We start from the raw sequence: 16794 nt of genomic DNA on the forward strand, positions 1-16794 counted from the left end.
TTATGACCTCTAAAGCCATAAGGTTTAGAGGTCATAAGGCAGCTGACCTCTAGAGCAGTTCACTGGATTTTATTGAGGGGTTTTGGAGTGAAGGGGGTTTGTATCCAAATGCGTGTCACACATTTCAGATTTTCATTTGTAAAATGCTTTGACTCCACTTTATGTTGGTCTATTGTACAAAATCTAAAGAAAATACAAGAAGTTTGTGGCTTTGATGCATCAAAATGTTAGAAAGGTCAGGAGGTGTGAATATTTTTTAAACGGATCGTAATAATCTGCTATAATCTTAGGAACACAAAGGGATGTAGAACAAAAAGTGACGGATTTAAACAAAAAGCCATAAAAAGCTTTAATAAAAACAGAAATAAGACGCTGGCTTTAAAGGCTGCAGCGGCTCAGAAAGTCGTTTCCAGTCTGAGACAAATGATCCTGCAGCGACACAAATGTTGGGTTTTTCAAACTTTATGGGTTCTGTAGCACCAGAGGAACCCACTGGGTCAGAACCACTGGTTTAGTTAGAAAAATCCAATTTCTCTGATTATGAACCCACAGGAGGGAGAGAAGCTGATTGTGAAGCTACACAAACATTTACAGCAATAATGTTTTATGACAATTAGCCAGTCAGAAAAAAGGTTCATTTTGAGTCATATTTTCACCATGTCATTCATTCATTCATTCATATTATAAGTGTCACATTTCCAAATTATTTTTAGTTCCAGGCCATTTATTTAGCTAAAAAACTAAATACTTAACTAATTCAGAGATAAATATTGAGTTGGTAAACTGAATATTACCAACTTAAATAGCAAGTTTTGAAACACTTAATTTGAAACTAAATATTTAGTTTACTAATTAGATTGAAGCTAATTGTTCAGGTTGATATTTTGAGCTAAATATTTAGTTTCAACCCAAATATTTAGCTTGCTAATAAAGCTCAATATTCATTAGCAATATTTAGCTAATGAGTAGCTAAATATTCATTAGCTAAATATTTTGCTAATTAGCTTTTTAAAGCTAATATTTACATAATAATTAGCTAAATAATTGGCTTGCTAACTAGTTTAGATCTACATGTTTAGTTTAAAACAGTGATATTTATAATGAATAATGTGGAGAAAATATGACTTAAAAATGTAATCCTTAGTTTTTTCTCTTAGGCTAAATAACCTGGATTACAGCTCTAAGTGTTTGTGTAACTTTACATTTCCCAGCATGATGCGCATCGAGTCACAATGTAATGGCAACAAAGTGGATCAGAGGTTTGGTCTCCACCGGGAACCTTTAGGTCCGTTCTCAGGAGAATGGGTCCAGACTGAAACAGGATCTACACTGTAAAACTGTATCGTCTCTGAGACATTTTTAAATTTCTCCTCGTTTCCTCACAGAAACATGAAAAACTAGAAAAACAAAGATTTGTGTGGCTGCTAAAACCTTTGCACCTTCAGAGTGAAAACAGGTTTAATTTGCTTCAGCAGTGAAAAAATTCTCAGCCTTTCAAAGTGAAACCAAACAGTTGCAACAGAAATAAAAACGGCTTCAGGAAGGACTTTGATGCCGAGCGGGAAGCATCCAGGTGAGGTTGCAGGACAGGTGAGAGCATGACTCAGCGCCATTTTATCTGATTTTTTACTGGTTTTACTGCTGGTGTAAACTGGTTTGGGAGAGAAAACCATCCGAATCCCAGAAAGCAGTGAAAGATGTTGAAAATGAGGCGGACATGATAAGCAAGCATCAACGTTTCGTAAACCATCTGAAATAATTTGTTTAGATATTTATCAGATTTAAGAACAGAAAGGTTTTATTTTTATGCCAGTGAGAACGAAGAAGCACATGACAACAGGAAGGCCGACTCCCTCACCTCTCCAGAGATCTGCAGGAAAAGCAGGAGAGGAGGAAAGAAAGACATGAGAGCGAAAACAAAACGCAACATTCAGTGGTTCCTCTTTGTTCCCAGAGCCGGCCCAAGGCAATGCAAGTCAAACAGCTGCTTAGCGCCAACAAGAGCACCAAGCTAGCAGGACAAATACATTTAAAATAACACTCAACAAAATAAACTAAATGCTACTACATGTAGAAAAATGATTTCTGTATCATTTCTCAAGCTGTTACACAAATAATCGATTCTTCCTGTTGTTGACTGATGGTGAAATATAAGACATCAAACTTGTTGACTTATTTACTTTAAATTTAGAGTTTATCAACTGATTTCACTTTCAAATATTTATAATAACATGGCACAATTAATTACCAGAAAGGTTTGTGTCTTTGAACGCCGGGAGGTTCAAAGACTTCTGCATCTCTGAAGTCTATTTGATTCCTGATCTGATACCGTGACTATTGGTTCTGATTGGTTCCGATCGGTTCCGATTGGCGGTGACTCACCTGTACTCGCCGAAGGTTTCATCCTTGTTCTGAAGATCGAAGTCGATCTCTTTTTTCTCTTTGTCCTTCACTGTGAGGAGAAACACATTTTTCCACATGAGCATGTTGTATTTACGTTGTATTTACGTCCTATTTTCCGTCAGATCATCGGTTTGGCCGTACCTGCGTATTTCCCCCCCCTGCTGCGCTTAATGAGGCAGAGGATGAGGAGGATGAGGATGAGGAGGACGATGGCGCTGATGAGTCCAATCAACCAGCCCTGGGTGGCAAACCGGCCCGGCATTTCCGACGGCACTGAGGCAGAAACGTTTCACCTTTAGAACGTCTTTACGAACATAAACAACATTCAATGAGGCAGTTTGTGTTTGTGCAGACGCACCTGGCCCGACAGTCCGCAGCATTTCCTGCCAGTGCGTGTTGTTGTCGTGCAGGATCCTCAGGCTGTACTCGGTTCCTGGCTGGAGGCCCGTCAGCGAATAGAAACCCTGCGTGGAGTTGATCAGCTCTGACTTCTCCCACTGACCGCCGGCTGCACACAAAGAGAAATAACACAAGTTAGCCGCTGAGTTTCCATTACAAATATCGATATTCTGCTTTTACACACACACACACACACACACACACACACACACACACATACATATATATATATATATAAATATAAAACAGAATTTTGCAATTGTGATGTTTCGATTAAATAAGAAACATAATTAAAATCCCACGTGAATCAGTTTGTTTACGCGGTGAGCCATTAAAAAACTACTTCCTGTCTGTCGTCTTCTTTGTCATTCCCTCCAGTAGTAACATCCGGTGGTTTCCAACAGTTTCCATTACAGTATCGCAAAATAAACCAATTTTTATACGACTGAACAAAACCAACTCAACCTAGCACAAAAAACTTTTAATCAAAATGTTTTACTTTTTTTCCCAAAATTGGCGTCTTTCCATTAAAAAAAATATTTTTGTGATTCCAATTTGCGCAGTGTCCCATGCTTCCCGTCTTGTTTCCGCAGTTTTAAAAACGTAAACACTTGGTGGATTTGGACGTGTCCTGCTGCTCACCGCTCTTCCGGAGGTAGTGGATGTGGAAGCCGTGGTTCCGGTGGCGGTCCTCAGGCACCCAGCTCAGGTTGAAGGACGTGACACTGGAAACCACGGTGATGTTTGTGGGAGGAGCTACAGGAAGCAGAGTGACGTTTACAATAGAACAATTTAATGTCATGAAGCTGGAGTTTACAGAGTTTGGGTTTGAAAAGTTGCACAGCCAAAAATGAACATTCATTTTGATTATTTATCCTGTCAAGAGAAAAGAACGGGGGTTTGTTTTTCATTCATTCATTTATAACATTTTCAAACTAAATATTAAATTAGCAAACTAAATATTAAGCTTCAAACTAAATATTTAGAGAGAAAATATTTAGAGTGCAAACTCAATATTGAGTTAGTGAGCTAAATGTGTAGATTGAAACTAATTATTCAGTTTGTAAGATAAATATTTAGCTGTCTAAGTAAACATTTAGCTCAATAAACTAAATAATTAAATATTTAGTTTGTAAATCAAATATTTTGTCTGGGTAACTAAGTATTTATCTTGCTATCTAAAGTATTTAGCATCAAACTTAATGTTTAACTTGCTAAATCAATGTTTAGTTTGGGGCTTTAATTTGAAGTTGTGACATAAATACTTGTTGATTGTGTAACGGTAAAAATGGCGCCCCCTTCAGAGCATCACTGTGTATTGACATGTGGTTCGTAGGTTTGATGGTGGCGCGATTACCTCCTTCCATCAGCGTGGCGCCCCTCCGTGTGATGGGCGGGCCACATCCTGCTGCGGTGCATGCGATAACCTTAAACAGGTAATAGCTGCTTGGGTCCAGATTCATCAGTTCAAACTGGTTTACGTTGAAGAAAACATTGAATATCGGGATCTCCATCTGGCTGCCTCCCTCTGACAGGAAACAAACCAGGCCCAACGTCAGATTAATTCATTCTGAATAAAGTCTCTTTTTCCAAACTCAGCTGTTACCTTGCTGATATTGGACCTTGTAGCTCTGAAGTTCTCCGTTAACTTCATGCGGAGGAGACCAGTGAAGAATCAGTGAGGTTTCCGTTGGGCTTTCAAACGTCAGAGAAGCAGGAGGACCAGGAGCTGTGAAGACAAACGCACCGAGAAGGAGAGCAGAACAATCACTGGTCAACCTGGAAAACCCAAACTTCTCTGTGTTGATACGATAACTTAAAGATGATCTACTATAATTCCTTATTCATTACATTTTCACTTTCTAATCTGTTTATTTTAATCTGTTTTAAATCTAAATAAGCTGCTGCTGGCCACGCCCCCAACCCAGCGTTTGCACTTTTGTGAAAATGGCTGAAAATAGATGCGAAATCATACAATCATACATCTTGAAAAAGCAGAAGTGGAGCCTCCTGTTCAACCAACAAGAATGCACCAAGTGGTTTCTGGATGCAAAGTCAACTACACTGCAAAAACACAAAATCTTACCAAGTATTTTTGTTCTAATTTCTAGTGCACACTAAGATAATCTGCCAGTGGAACTAGAACTGGACCTCCGCCGGGGTTGCTAGGTAACAGGTTGAGCTCAGCTGGAGTTGCTAGGAAACCGTGCAGTGTGACTTGATCGGGAGGTTTTTGAAACGACTGGTTTTTCAGACACCAACAAACATGAACTTATTCCCAGAAAACATCTGCGTGGTTCTTACAAGCATTTGAGTTGATTTTAGAAGCAGTAAAAACCCGGATGGAAGAACAAAAAACTGGATTCTAGTTCCACTGGCAGATTATTCCACTTATAACTAAACCAGTTTCATGAATATAAATGACTCAAAACAAGCTACTACTTCTTGCTGAAAAGTCCCCTGTAAGTTAGTTTTGACTTATTTTAAGGGTACCAAGATATTTACACTAGAAACTAGAACAAAAATACTTGGCAAGATTTTGTGTTTTTGCAGTGAAAACTCTTGTCCTTTCCAGCAGCCATTGTACAGCGCATACAGCGGTAAAACCAACCGACTGAACTGGAGCTCTGCTTTGGTTGGTAGGTAACAGGTGGAGTTCCACTGGGGTTGCTAGGTAACGGTTTGGGCTTTTCTGCGGTTGCCAGGTAACAGTGCCTGCTGATTTGTGACGTTACAGTCTGAAGCTTTTTGAAACCAGAAAACATGAACTTACTGCCAAAAAATGGCAACGTAGTTTTTCTAAGTGCTGTTTAAACTTTGAGTTAAGGCTGTTTGTAGAAACAACAGAAACCCAAATGGAAGAATAAAAATGTGCAAAAGGAGAATTTTGCATTCTGGTTCCCCTTTAAAACTCAAACTGTGTGTTTTTGCACAGCAGCAGCCAATCAGACCAAATGGATTTATCATCTAAACGTCGCCTCACCTCCCTCTGGCGTGTTGAAGCGCACCGGTGAGGAGCGAGGGCTCTCCCCTTTGCTGTTGAAGGCGGTGAGCTCCAGTTCGTACTGGGAGAACAGACGCAGACCAGTAACGTCAGTGGTCGTCTTGGAACCAAGGACCTCCTCCACCCAGTTGTTCCTGTTTGCCAGTTTGTGTTGCTCCAGTTGGTGTCTCTCCGCCGTGTGGTGGTGTTTGCCCAGAGACCTCCTGTCCCGTCCGCTGGAGGAACCCAGCCTCCTGATGTACAGCTGAAGAAGAAGAAAGATGATGACAGCCTTACTGGAGTCCCATACTGGGTTTATTGGTTCAAATGTCCTGGGGAACCAGTTAGGAAGCGGCCACCAGTTACCTCCCACCCTGCAGAAACACAGAAACTCACCAAATGTTTTCCTCTCGTTTCCACTGCAGAGAAACAAATCAACTTTATTGATTAATTCAGCTTTTGGTTTTGGAAGATTTAATTTCCGGAAACCAGGATTTTTTCCACCAACGCGCTCGTTGGGTTTCCATAGAGCAGAGTGACGTCAGCACGGCGAGGGCGGCCATTTTGTTTGACAAACACGTTTCATGGCTTCTATTTAACTTTGAAGTCAGAGCAACTCTGTGACAAAGTACTAGAACCAGGCTAAGACTTCATTTTTAATTACAAAAATGCTTTCTTGTAACATTACAAGAAAAAAAATCATGATATTCCCAGAATAAATTCATAATTTTATGAGAACTGTAACAAAAGTTTGTAATATTATGTACGAATTAAAAAAAAAATCAAATGAGTTTGTTGAGCATCTTATGAAATTATACTTTGGTATAAGTGGTACAGATAATACTTAATTGTGATATTTAATCTTAATCCATCAAGCATCAAATTATCAGTAGCAGGATTTATAATACAAAGGCATTATTGACTTTAAATAAGCAAGTTAGTCATAAATTAGTCTGAAATATTAGCATTTTTAAGAAATCTTTGGTAGGTCTCTGTGTTTTTGCATGGAAGCAGGTCTCCGTCTGGTGGCAAATGTTTTCCAGGATGTTCCAGGACGTTCCAGGACGCTGTAAGGAGGCGTACCCTGTAGCCCAGCAGGTGGCCGCGGACGTTCTGCGCTTCGTTCCACGTCACTCTGACGGTGCTGTTCATCACGCTGAAGGCAACGCCGGTGGGCGGCTCCTCTGGCTCTGCAAGGGGAAAAACAGCCACAGGCAGGAAGATGGAGAAGGAGGCTTTTATTTTGACAGTCTGATGTGAGGGAAAGGTTCGATGCGAAGAGGAGGACATTGATAATCCTGAGAGGGAGCCAAAGAAAACATGTTATAATAAATAAATGATTTAGTCTTGCACTAATTGATCCTGGTTCTTTCATCTCTTAAATTCATGTAAACACATTTACAAAAGTTTTCAACAGCCTTTGCTTCATACTTTCAGTTTGTGGTTGTAATGAAAAAAGGCCGTAAATAACCACGGCTGTTTTTCCCACCTGCTATGCCTCCCTGCCACCACTAGGGGGCAGAAGCAAACTGATAGCCTACAGCAGGTACCTATTTGTTATTAACTGATACTGTAAACTAAACTGAAACTGAGTTATAGTAAAAGTTAAAAAGACATCAGAATATTTATTTTTCTACAAAATTTGAAGAATAATCTCAAACTGAAGTCAAAAATGTGAATTTTAAACGTGCATCATAATTGTCAGTCTGGAGTTAGAAAGTTAGACTTCCTGACTGTGATAAATAAATAATCAGGAGACGTACTGTCCTCCCCAGAGTGTCCAGTCTTTGCCTCAGGAGCCGGGCCTGAATCGATGGCATTGACAGCCTGAACTTTGATCTCAAACGGCGTGAAAGTTCCCGTGTCGTTCACCGTGAAAGGCGGAGACTTGGCGTAGGCCCAGTTCCACTCTGCGTTTCTACTGTCGGCCTCCCGCCAGTACACCCGGTACTGGAAGTCCTGGCCATTGTGGAGACGTTTTTCCATCTCCTGCGGAGGGAAACCAACAGATTCAGTTAAAGTTTGGAAGCGTTTCCTGTTTCGAAGCGAAGCGCCGAGCCACTCACGTCCCAGGTGATGAGCAGAACGCCCGGCTCCGTGGAGTTGCTGCGAACATTCGTGGGGTTCGAACGCGGCGCTGCGGGAAAGCGGAGCGGAAAAAACAGGAGGATTTTCACTTCAACTCGTTTCCTGAAGAACCGACTGTAATACTGACCTAGAAATACTTCAACATATTTTTTACTCAAGTAAAAATAAAAGAAGCTCCAGAAAATGACTCTAGAAAGTATTTGGCAAAAAGTCTGTTCAACTAACTGATCAAACTATCAATAATTTTATATCTAAAAATTGCATCATCATATGGACCAAAATATAAAGTTAAGTGGAAATTTTGGTGTTTTAATGACCAAATTGTTATAATTCATATAAGTAACAAAAATAACAAATCAATTTATTTCAATAAAAAACTTATGAAATTTTAACAAAAACTGCAATGTTTGGTTAAAACATGTTTGATTTTCCATCCAGTGGGAAGAAAATCCAGACATTTTACTCCAGGAAGAGTAAAGATGCTTCACAGTAAAGTTACTAAAGTAGAAGTGAACAGTACAGCGTAGCAGAAATACTCCTAAAAGTACACAGCTCCGTTCAGGCTCTACCTGCAGCCGGAGTGCTGTGCAGCTTGGTGGGCTCGCTGGCTTTGCTCTGGCCCAGTTCGTTGACGGCGGCGACCCTGAAGCGGTACCAGCAGAAAGGCTGCAGGCTGAGCTGGAAGAGCCTGAAGTCTCCAGGAATCGTCGTCCATTCTGTCCACGCCGCGGCGCCGCTGTCCGTCTGCGGCTTCTCCTCGGCTTCAACGATGAACTCTAGGGGCAGAAACTCGGGCCGTAAGCGACGACGCTTAATGCACAATTAATCTGAAAAGACGAACCCGTTAATCTTACATAACAGATTAATCTAAATACCATTCTGACAAACAATGGTGAAAGATGGAAGTTTTCCTCGACATTTTAAACATTCTTGTGTTGCGTCACTAGCCAGTGTGTGAACATCTACATGCACAAGATCAAAATTTCACTCAAATTACGCCGGTGTTGCACCACATTCTGTGACCACAGGAGGCGCTGTTGCATTTGAACACAATGCCACGCCAAAAACATAGGGAGGAAAATAAAGAAAAAACCGAACTGTGTTTGAGTTTCCGGTTTGATAATCCAGTGAAGTGAAGCTCAGGTGACTTTTTTCAGAAATCCAAACCCAAACAGATGCGACTGGGTTTTTCCTGCCTCTCTACCTGTTATGGGGCTGTTGTGTGAAGATCCTGGGATCCAGCTGAGGGTGGCGCTGTAGTCCTCAATGGAGGACAGCGATACAGAGGTGGGGGGGTCCGGTGGAGCTGCGGGCCCAAAAGTGGCTCCAGTTAGAAGTTCACATGCATCTCATTTTCACCATGAATCTAATCTTAGCTCAGAGCTTTCAGCAATTTATTTTACTCACATTTTTTAATGCAGAGAAATTTTAAAAGCAAACTTTGGGTGAGTTCACTGCTGAGTTGCTAAAGAGACAACTAGGAAGTTGTACCTTGACCACATACTGGAATACTCAACCAATGTTTTACTTTTCATCAGAAATGATCGACGTCGTTTTAATAAACCGAAATAAACCGACTTCCATACCTAACACCGTGATGGAGCCGGTGGCCGTCACCTGGCCCACCGGGTCCGTTCGGACCTCACAGGAAAACCTTCCTGTGTCGTTTTGTTGGACCTTTTTCACTTGTAACGTGTGATTCCTGTGGAGATTGAACCTGGACCTAGAGAAAAAATAAGCAGAAAAGTGATGCAAATATCAAGCAAATGGACAATAAATCAATAACAATATAAATTGCTACAAACATGATCAATATCAATAGATACATCTGACAGACTATTAAATATACAGACATGTTGCAACGTGATGTCACACACAAAAGATCCCACCCCGAGCTTCCTGAGGACAAACAGCTGCTGGCTAACAGTGACTAGCGTCGGTTTTAGCTGTAAATGATCAACTTAAAGAGATAAACATTAAATGTATCTGTGATATATGAAAGAAAAAGCAGCGCTTTGCTGCTAATCGTCAACACTACAACTGGATAACAAGTTCAGGAAAAAAAAAACAGCGAGGGAGAGGGAAGTAGTTCAGTTATGCTAGCTTGACTATGGCAAGCGTAACATGTAGATGGGATGTGGAATCCATCACAAAAGGCAACATAACAACTAAATTAACTAGTCAACCACCGCTGTGTTAGCTTAGCTAATAGCTAATCTACTCTTAATAATCACAAACATTAATAACATCAAGCATTAAAAACATACAGCTGTAACCGACTGAATGTTCTGCTCTTTGTGTGGGAAATGTTTGAGTGTTTTTTGGTGTTGAATCCTGATACACTAGTGGACCCGTTGCTATGGCAACAAGACTGAGTAGCGTAGCCGAGACAGAGTGAGAAAAATAAGAATATGAGTGGTTCTGAGTTATTCTTTCATGGTTTCTCTGTGTTGTTTTCCCTTTGCTGTGGAGCACTACACTAAATTAATAACACCTGAAGAACAGTCTTCAGTTTGCCTTCCCCGTTGTGTGCATGCGCAAATTTCTGGATGTAAAAATAACATCTAATGTGTCTGAAGAATATTCACTGAAGCCCGATGAAGAACTGTGCAGCGTTTTGGGAAATGTAGGCAGAGGAAAGACTTCAGCCACTCAACCTCTCACAGCCAGCTAAACGAGTCGAGTGGCTTCAACCAACCTGTTTACTCTTTGGTTGCCTAGCAACAACCTGTGTAGTAACTTCCTCAACAGCAGCTTAAGGTTTTATAACTGCTTAAAACTAAAGAACGGCTTGGAGAGAAAACAGGATAAAACAGGATGGATCAGTGTGCCAGGTTTTCAGTCGGTATCAATAATTATTAATACTGACTGATACGAAACGCTTATATTGTGATACGTTTTTCATTCATATTGCTCAGCCTTACAAACAACCAGAGCCTGATAAACATGGCTGGGTGAAAACTGTGAAATGGTGTTAAAACAAGCCAGATTCTGGACGGCCTTTCCCTCAGCAGAACCAGTTTGTTGCCTGTGTTTTCATGCATGTCGTTCGGGTTTGTGGGCGTTTACTTGTTAGGCATTGGGAAGTTCAGGTCCTGTTCGCCTTTTTTCCACTGGACCTTGGCACGCAGCCGAGAATCTTTGTAGAAGCTACAGTCCAGGTAAGCAGTTCGTCCGAGGTGGACGTTAACGTCCTGCGGACCTTTATGAATCACAGTTCGATCTGGAAGAGAGAGGAACCAGAGGCCGAAACATTTTATTTGGGAAATTTATCACCTTTAATCACAAGAGAGATCGTTTTATATTCATAAGAGCATAAAAATAAATAAATATGACATAAACAGCAATAAAAAGGAGAAGAAAGCTAAAAGCTCCCTCACTGTAGACTTCCAGGTTAGCGGTGATGGAGATGTTGGCATTGTCAACAGAGCAGATGTAGGCGCCGCGGTCCTCATGGGTGACGTTGACCAGTTGAACCGTCCCATTGGTGAATAAGGAAACGCGATTATCCAACAGCAGAGAAACGGCATCTTCACGCAGCCTAAACACAGTGAATCAGGCTGTTCGTTATGATAAAAGACGCTGCTGTAGCGCTAGCTTGACTAAAGTTATAACTAACTATAGCGCTGTAGCGTTAGCCTGACTGAAGTTATAACTAACTGTAGCGCTAGCCTGACTAAAGTTATAACTAACTGTAGCGCTGTAGCGTTAGCCTGACTAAAGGTATAACTAACTGTAGCGCTTCAGCGTTAGCTTGACTAAAGTTATAACTAACTATAGCGCTGTAGCGTTAGCCTGACTGAAGTTATAACTAACTGTAGCGCTAGCCTGACTAAAGTTATAACTAACTGTAGCGTTAGCCTGACTAAAGTTAGAACTAACTGTAGCGCTTCAGCGTTAGCCTGACTAAAGTTATAACTAACTGTAGCGCTGTAGCGCTAGCCTGACTAAAGTTAACTGTGGCTCTTTAGCATTAGCATAACAAATGTGAATGACGTGTTCATGATATTTTTATGTTTTCATAATGTTTGAAAACATAAGGCACTTTGAAAAGCCTCGTTGCTGAAATGTGCTGTACAAATAAACTTAATTGATATGCTTAAGGGCTGCTCAGTGGTGCAGCTGGTAGAGCTGTTGCCTTGTAACAAGAAGGTTCTGGGTTCAATTCCTGGCCCTGGTCCTTCTGCATGGAGTTAGCATGTTCTCCCTGTGCGTGTGTGGGTTTTCTCCGGGTACTCCAGTTTCCTCCCACAGTCCAAAAACATGTCAGGTTAATTGGCCTCTCCAAATTGCTAGGTGTGTGTGCATGGTTGTCTGTCTCTGTGTTGCCCTGCAACAGACTGGTGACCTGTTCAGGTGACCTCACCTCTCACCTAGAACGTTAGCTGGAGAGGCAGCAGCACCCCTCCCAACCCCACTAAGGGACAAGGGTGTAAAGAAGATGGATGGATGAGATGATTAGAGCTATAGCATTAGCACAGCTAGCTTTAAAGTTAGCTGTTCCCACCACAGCTGAAACCATTTATTTACAGTTGCCTTTGATTAATAACTATAAAACAGATGAATTCTTGTCTGGATTACAACTTTTCTCCCACTATAATGATTTTCTTTTTCATTATTTCTGTTTTTTTATCACTTTGAACTTCCTTCTTGCTAAAGTCTGCTGTACAAATAACTGACTTGACTTAAGTAGTATATATTTATACTATATCTGGCAGTCATGAACTAATACCCACAAATATGAATCCCAGAAACTAATCTGACAAAATGTATTTAAGTATTTTTTTCTAGGTTTGTTCTGCATTTGGTGTTAAAAGTCATCAAATTTGTTGCATTTTATTTGCTTATTATCAGTATGTGGAATCACTTTGGTGTCCAGATCTTTAAATTCTCACCTTAATTTGAGTTATTTTGTTCTAGATTAAATTCTCTGTGCTTCTCACCATGTAATCTGAGGCCGGGGAGCACCAAACGACTCACAGTCCATGTTGACTTGTTCACCTTCAAACACTTTGTACACAATCCCATCAGAAGACAGGATCTGAGGCGGGAGCTCTGCAGGACAGAACCAGACTCATCCACACGTTCTGGAGCATGACAGTGATTTTATATGCAGCAGAGCGTGACGCGTTCCCACCAACGACAAACAGGTTGATGTTCTGCAGGATGGAGCCGTGAACGTTGGTGGCTTCACACTGATAGATGGCCGTGTCAGAAACGACCACGTCCCTCAGGATCAGCGTGCTGCCGGCCACGCTGCGGCGGGGATCCTCGTCCACCGCTGCCCAGGGATTTACAACAGAAACAAAGATGGCGGAGGAGGAGAGAGAAACAGACACAATGAGGAGGGAACTGGTCCTGCTGCATCAGCTCTTTCATCTGTAATCAGAGTTCTGTGAAGGACTGTCTCATAAACTGTTATCACAATAAATGATAATGTTGTTTTGAGACCATTTTAAGGCAACATAAAGGTAAATGCATAATAATAATAATAATAATAATAATAATAATAATAATAATAATAATAATAATAATAATATGAGAAAACATTATCAAAGATCAATCAACTTTTAAGACATTTAAATATCCAAAATAAATAAATAAAACAACAGAAACAACAAATAAATAAACTATGAAGACTCTGAAAACAACATTATTCTTCAAATAAAGGGGCTAGTTGGGACCAAAACTCCAGACTGAAGACTTTTATCATCCAGTTTTTAGTAGAAACAATAAATCATGCAACTGGAAAGTATTAAGTTTTTTTTAATTTCTCATGTGATTAACTGATTTATTGTGACTCGTTTCTTTCTATCGTCTTTATTTCCTATTTTTTCCCATTTGCTGTTTAGTGACTGAATTACTGCCACCAGGAGCCATTTGTTGCCTAATTCCCCGTTTTAAACAATCCTTTCTGCTGTCCTCCATTACTGGTCTGAGTAACTGTGGCAGAGAAACCTTTCATGTTGTTAACTGAGTTACTTTCCTGTTTGTATTTAGATGCTGCTGCTGCTTTAAATCGTTAATTCGGTCTGAACTGTTTTCTCTGATCTGTGCTCCATGTTTCTGTCTTTATCTTATTGTGTTTGTGTCTTTCTGTTGCTTCTGCTCTCAAACTATTTCCCTTTATGGACAATAAAATGTTTATCATCTTATTTTTCATTATGGTCTTTTAAAACAGTTTTCTGTATTTTTGAAGCTTCTTTCTTTTCTTCATTTCTGTTATTTCATAATATTTTTCTTGGATTCTTTGCTGATGTCACATTATTTCCACCCCATTTTTAATTTATCTTCTTAGATAAAAATGTCTTCATCTTTTCAAAATTTTAATTCTGTGTTACTTTCCTGTTTTGCATTTCTAAACACACATTTTCTGTTACTTAACCTCTGTGTTGTTGTCTATCATTTTTATCTTTTTTGTTTTTTCCTTTGTTCTCCTTTCGTGTCTTCAGCTTTATGTTTTTCTCCGGTGGAAAGCGTCTCTCTCTGGACGTTTATCTGAAACGTTTCTGTCTCAGTGGGGCTGATCTTATTTTGCTCTTCGGGACAGAAGTCAGACTGAGCGGTGCCAGATCGTCTCTAATGTTCGTCTCGACCTTTAAATTACAGGATAAAGCAATTAAAGAGAAACTGAGTGAAAGGAAACGTTTCAGGTCTTTTGTTCCTTCAGAATACTTTCTGTATGACCTTGTAAGTATTTCTTCTCCACAAAAGAAGATACATTTTAGCTAATTCTGATCAGATAAATTGGAGTTTTTGGTTGTTTTAATATTTGGTTTGCAGTAATAAAATCACATGTGTGACTTGTGTCCCACCTGTGAGCGGCTCGCCGTTGATTCTCCAGGTGATGGTGGGTTCAGGATTCCCCTTGACCAGGCAGTCCAGCCGCACGGTTTCCCCCGGCGCGTACATCATGTCTGAGAACTTCTTCACCCAGTAGGGAGCCGCTGGACACACACAGACTTTACCGTCATAAAACACTCATTTAAGGCATTAATAATTATAAAATAAATGAACAAGTAAGGCTGCGACAGACTGGCGACCTGTCCAGGGTGACCCCCGCCTCGCGCCCGGAACGTTAGCTGGAGATAGGCACCAGCACCCCTCCCGACCCCACTGAGGGACAAGGGTGTTCAGAAAATGGATGGATGGATGAACAAGTAAGGATCAAGAACCGTTTCTCATTGGCTCCTGCAACGTGTGATGTATTTGCGTGATGACGTAACGTAAACGCTCCGTGTTTTGCTTTAGAAAATATCCAAGATGGCGTCGCGCAAGAAGCGCTCCAAAGAAAGTTTATATTTCACAAAAAAATACGAAACCAGGCCCACCTGTATAAATATCTTACAAGTTTTACATTGTTTTAACATAAGAAACAAAAACATGGACCTAATTCTGAAGGTGCGACTCGCTCAGAGAACAAAGCATAGAACTAGATTAAATAGATCGGCCCGTTGTCACCGATACCTCATTCAGAATTTCAATATCAGGACCAATACAAATATTAATGTCGGATGGGTTTCTCCTTTAACTCTTCTATTCAAACCATATTTGTTTCATCTTCTGATCGTCGCTTTTCACCTTTGACCTTCGGACTGAGGCATGCAGAGTCAGAGAGCGTTGAACTGTGTGGCTCCGTGTTGAACCTGCTGGTTCGTCTTTGTGTTGCTGAAATGTTTGCGTTTCTTTTTCACCTTCCACAGTGACGGTGAAGGAATGTGTAGCATTCCCGTGGTCGTTGTGCGCCCTGCACCGGTACTCGCCGTCGTCGTCCTCGGTGATGCTGTTGAAGTAAAGCCAGCGGTCGAAGCTGTCCAGCGAGGCACTCGTGGTCTTCAGGTCACCGTCTGTCTTCTGCCACTCCACCCTGGGAGTCGGCCTGCAGAGACGCAGGCCAGGAAGAAACGAAATGACCTGCTCAGCTCAACGACGGGAGTCAGATGTGAATAAATGCAGGTAATCACAGAATGAAGCAGACCGTCGAGTCATGTGGGGTCATGAGGAGAACCCCAGGGCTCAATACCAGGAGCCCCCTTATTCAATGTCTATACTAGCTCAGGTTATAACAGGAAATGCGATTAGCTGCCATCGCTACGGGGACGATAAACAGCTCTACATCACGAAGTCTGAACCGTCCAATCACTGAACAGATCAATGGATGTACGAAAGCTGAACAGAAACAAAACTGAAATTATGACCTTTGGACCTGAAGAGGAAAAATCTAGAGTTATAGATCTAGAGTCAATGCACAGCTTCAGTTATCACAGCTGGTAACTAAAGATCAGGCTGACCTCTGACCTGACCCTCCAGAGCCACATAAAGCCGGTTCCTCAGTGGACCTTCCAGCAGCTGCAGAACATTTCAGGCCCAGAGGACGAAAGTCTCCGACCAGAGAAACTCATCCAGGATTTAGTGGCTTTGATTCCTGCAGCAGGTCAGACTGAGACCAGAAGCTGCAGCTGGAGATCTGACTAGAACCAGGAGGGTAGAGACACCACCTGGTTCTACACCACCTGGATCTACACCACCGGGTTCTACATCACCTGATTCTACATCACCTGGATCTACAGCACCTGGTTCTACACCACCCGGTTCTATAGTCATTCACTGAGAGAACAGACTTTAAACTACTGCTGGTAGTTTATAAATCGCTGAACGGATCCTAAGGTGTGTCCCTTGTCCTTCACACTGGCATCAAATGGTGAGACCTCCTCACCAACCTGCAGTCCAGCTCCACAGAGCTCTGCTAACGAGCTAGCTGTGCTGAACCAGAGAGAAATCTACGAGTAGCAGGACAGGGCCATCACTTTACCCAGCTGTGTGGCATAAGAACTGGAGGTAGTGAGATCAATCAATCAATCAAATTTTATTTGTATAGCACATTTCAGCAGCAAGGCATTTCAAAGTGCTTTACATAATTT

At 41.3% G+C, this 16794-nt stretch overlaps 1 protein-coding gene across 1 annotated transcript in view; it reads right to left on the reverse strand.

The window, feature by feature from the left end:
* Positions 1 to 15962, reverse strand: part of LOC106940232 (neural cell adhesion molecule L1.1-like) — a 21082-nt gene extending 5120 nt beyond the window's left edge. Inside the window, exons 1-21 of the mRNA XM_015022913.1 lie at positions 15941 to 15962; positions 15568 to 15795; positions 14689 to 14820; positions 13011 to 13154; positions 12817 to 12928; positions 11254 to 11414; positions 10943 to 11096; positions 9460 to 9596; positions 9078 to 9179; positions 8443 to 8649; positions 7852 to 7922; positions 7549 to 7774; positions 6869 to 6975; positions 5786 to 6050; positions 4409 to 4531; positions 4160 to 4330; positions 3445 to 3558; positions 2762 to 2911; positions 2545 to 2676; positions 2383 to 2452; positions 1859 to 1870 (exon numbers count right to left, since the gene is read on the reverse strand). Of these exons, the coding sequence (XP_014878399.1) occupies positions 1859 to 1870; positions 2383 to 2452; positions 2545 to 2676; positions 2762 to 2911; positions 3445 to 3558; positions 4160 to 4330; positions 4409 to 4531; positions 5786 to 6050; positions 6869 to 6975; positions 7549 to 7774; positions 7852 to 7922; positions 8443 to 8649; positions 9078 to 9179; positions 9460 to 9596; positions 10943 to 11096; positions 11254 to 11414; positions 12817 to 12928; positions 13011 to 13154; positions 14689 to 14820; positions 15568 to 15795; positions 15941 to 15962 (2840 nt within the window). The remainder of the gene's footprint in view (positions 1 to 1858; positions 1871 to 2382; positions 2453 to 2544; positions 2677 to 2761; positions 2912 to 3444; positions 3559 to 4159; positions 4331 to 4408; positions 4532 to 5785; positions 6051 to 6868; positions 6976 to 7548; positions 7775 to 7851; positions 7923 to 8442; positions 8650 to 9077; positions 9180 to 9459; positions 9597 to 10942; positions 11097 to 11253; positions 11415 to 12816; positions 12929 to 13010; positions 13155 to 14688; positions 14821 to 15567; positions 15796 to 15940) is intronic.
* Between the last annotated feature and the right edge of the window lie 832 nt (positions 15963 to 16794).

The sequence above is a fragment of the Poecilia latipinna genome, unplaced genomic scaffold, assembly GCF_001443285.1.
Source record: "Poecilia latipinna isolate Pla-1442-1.1 unplaced genomic scaffold, P_latipinna-1.0 Scaffold3140, whole genome shotgun sequence".
In the NCBI taxonomy this organism is placed as follows: domain Eukaryota; kingdom Metazoa; phylum Chordata; class Actinopteri; order Cyprinodontiformes; family Poeciliidae; genus Poecilia; species Poecilia latipinna.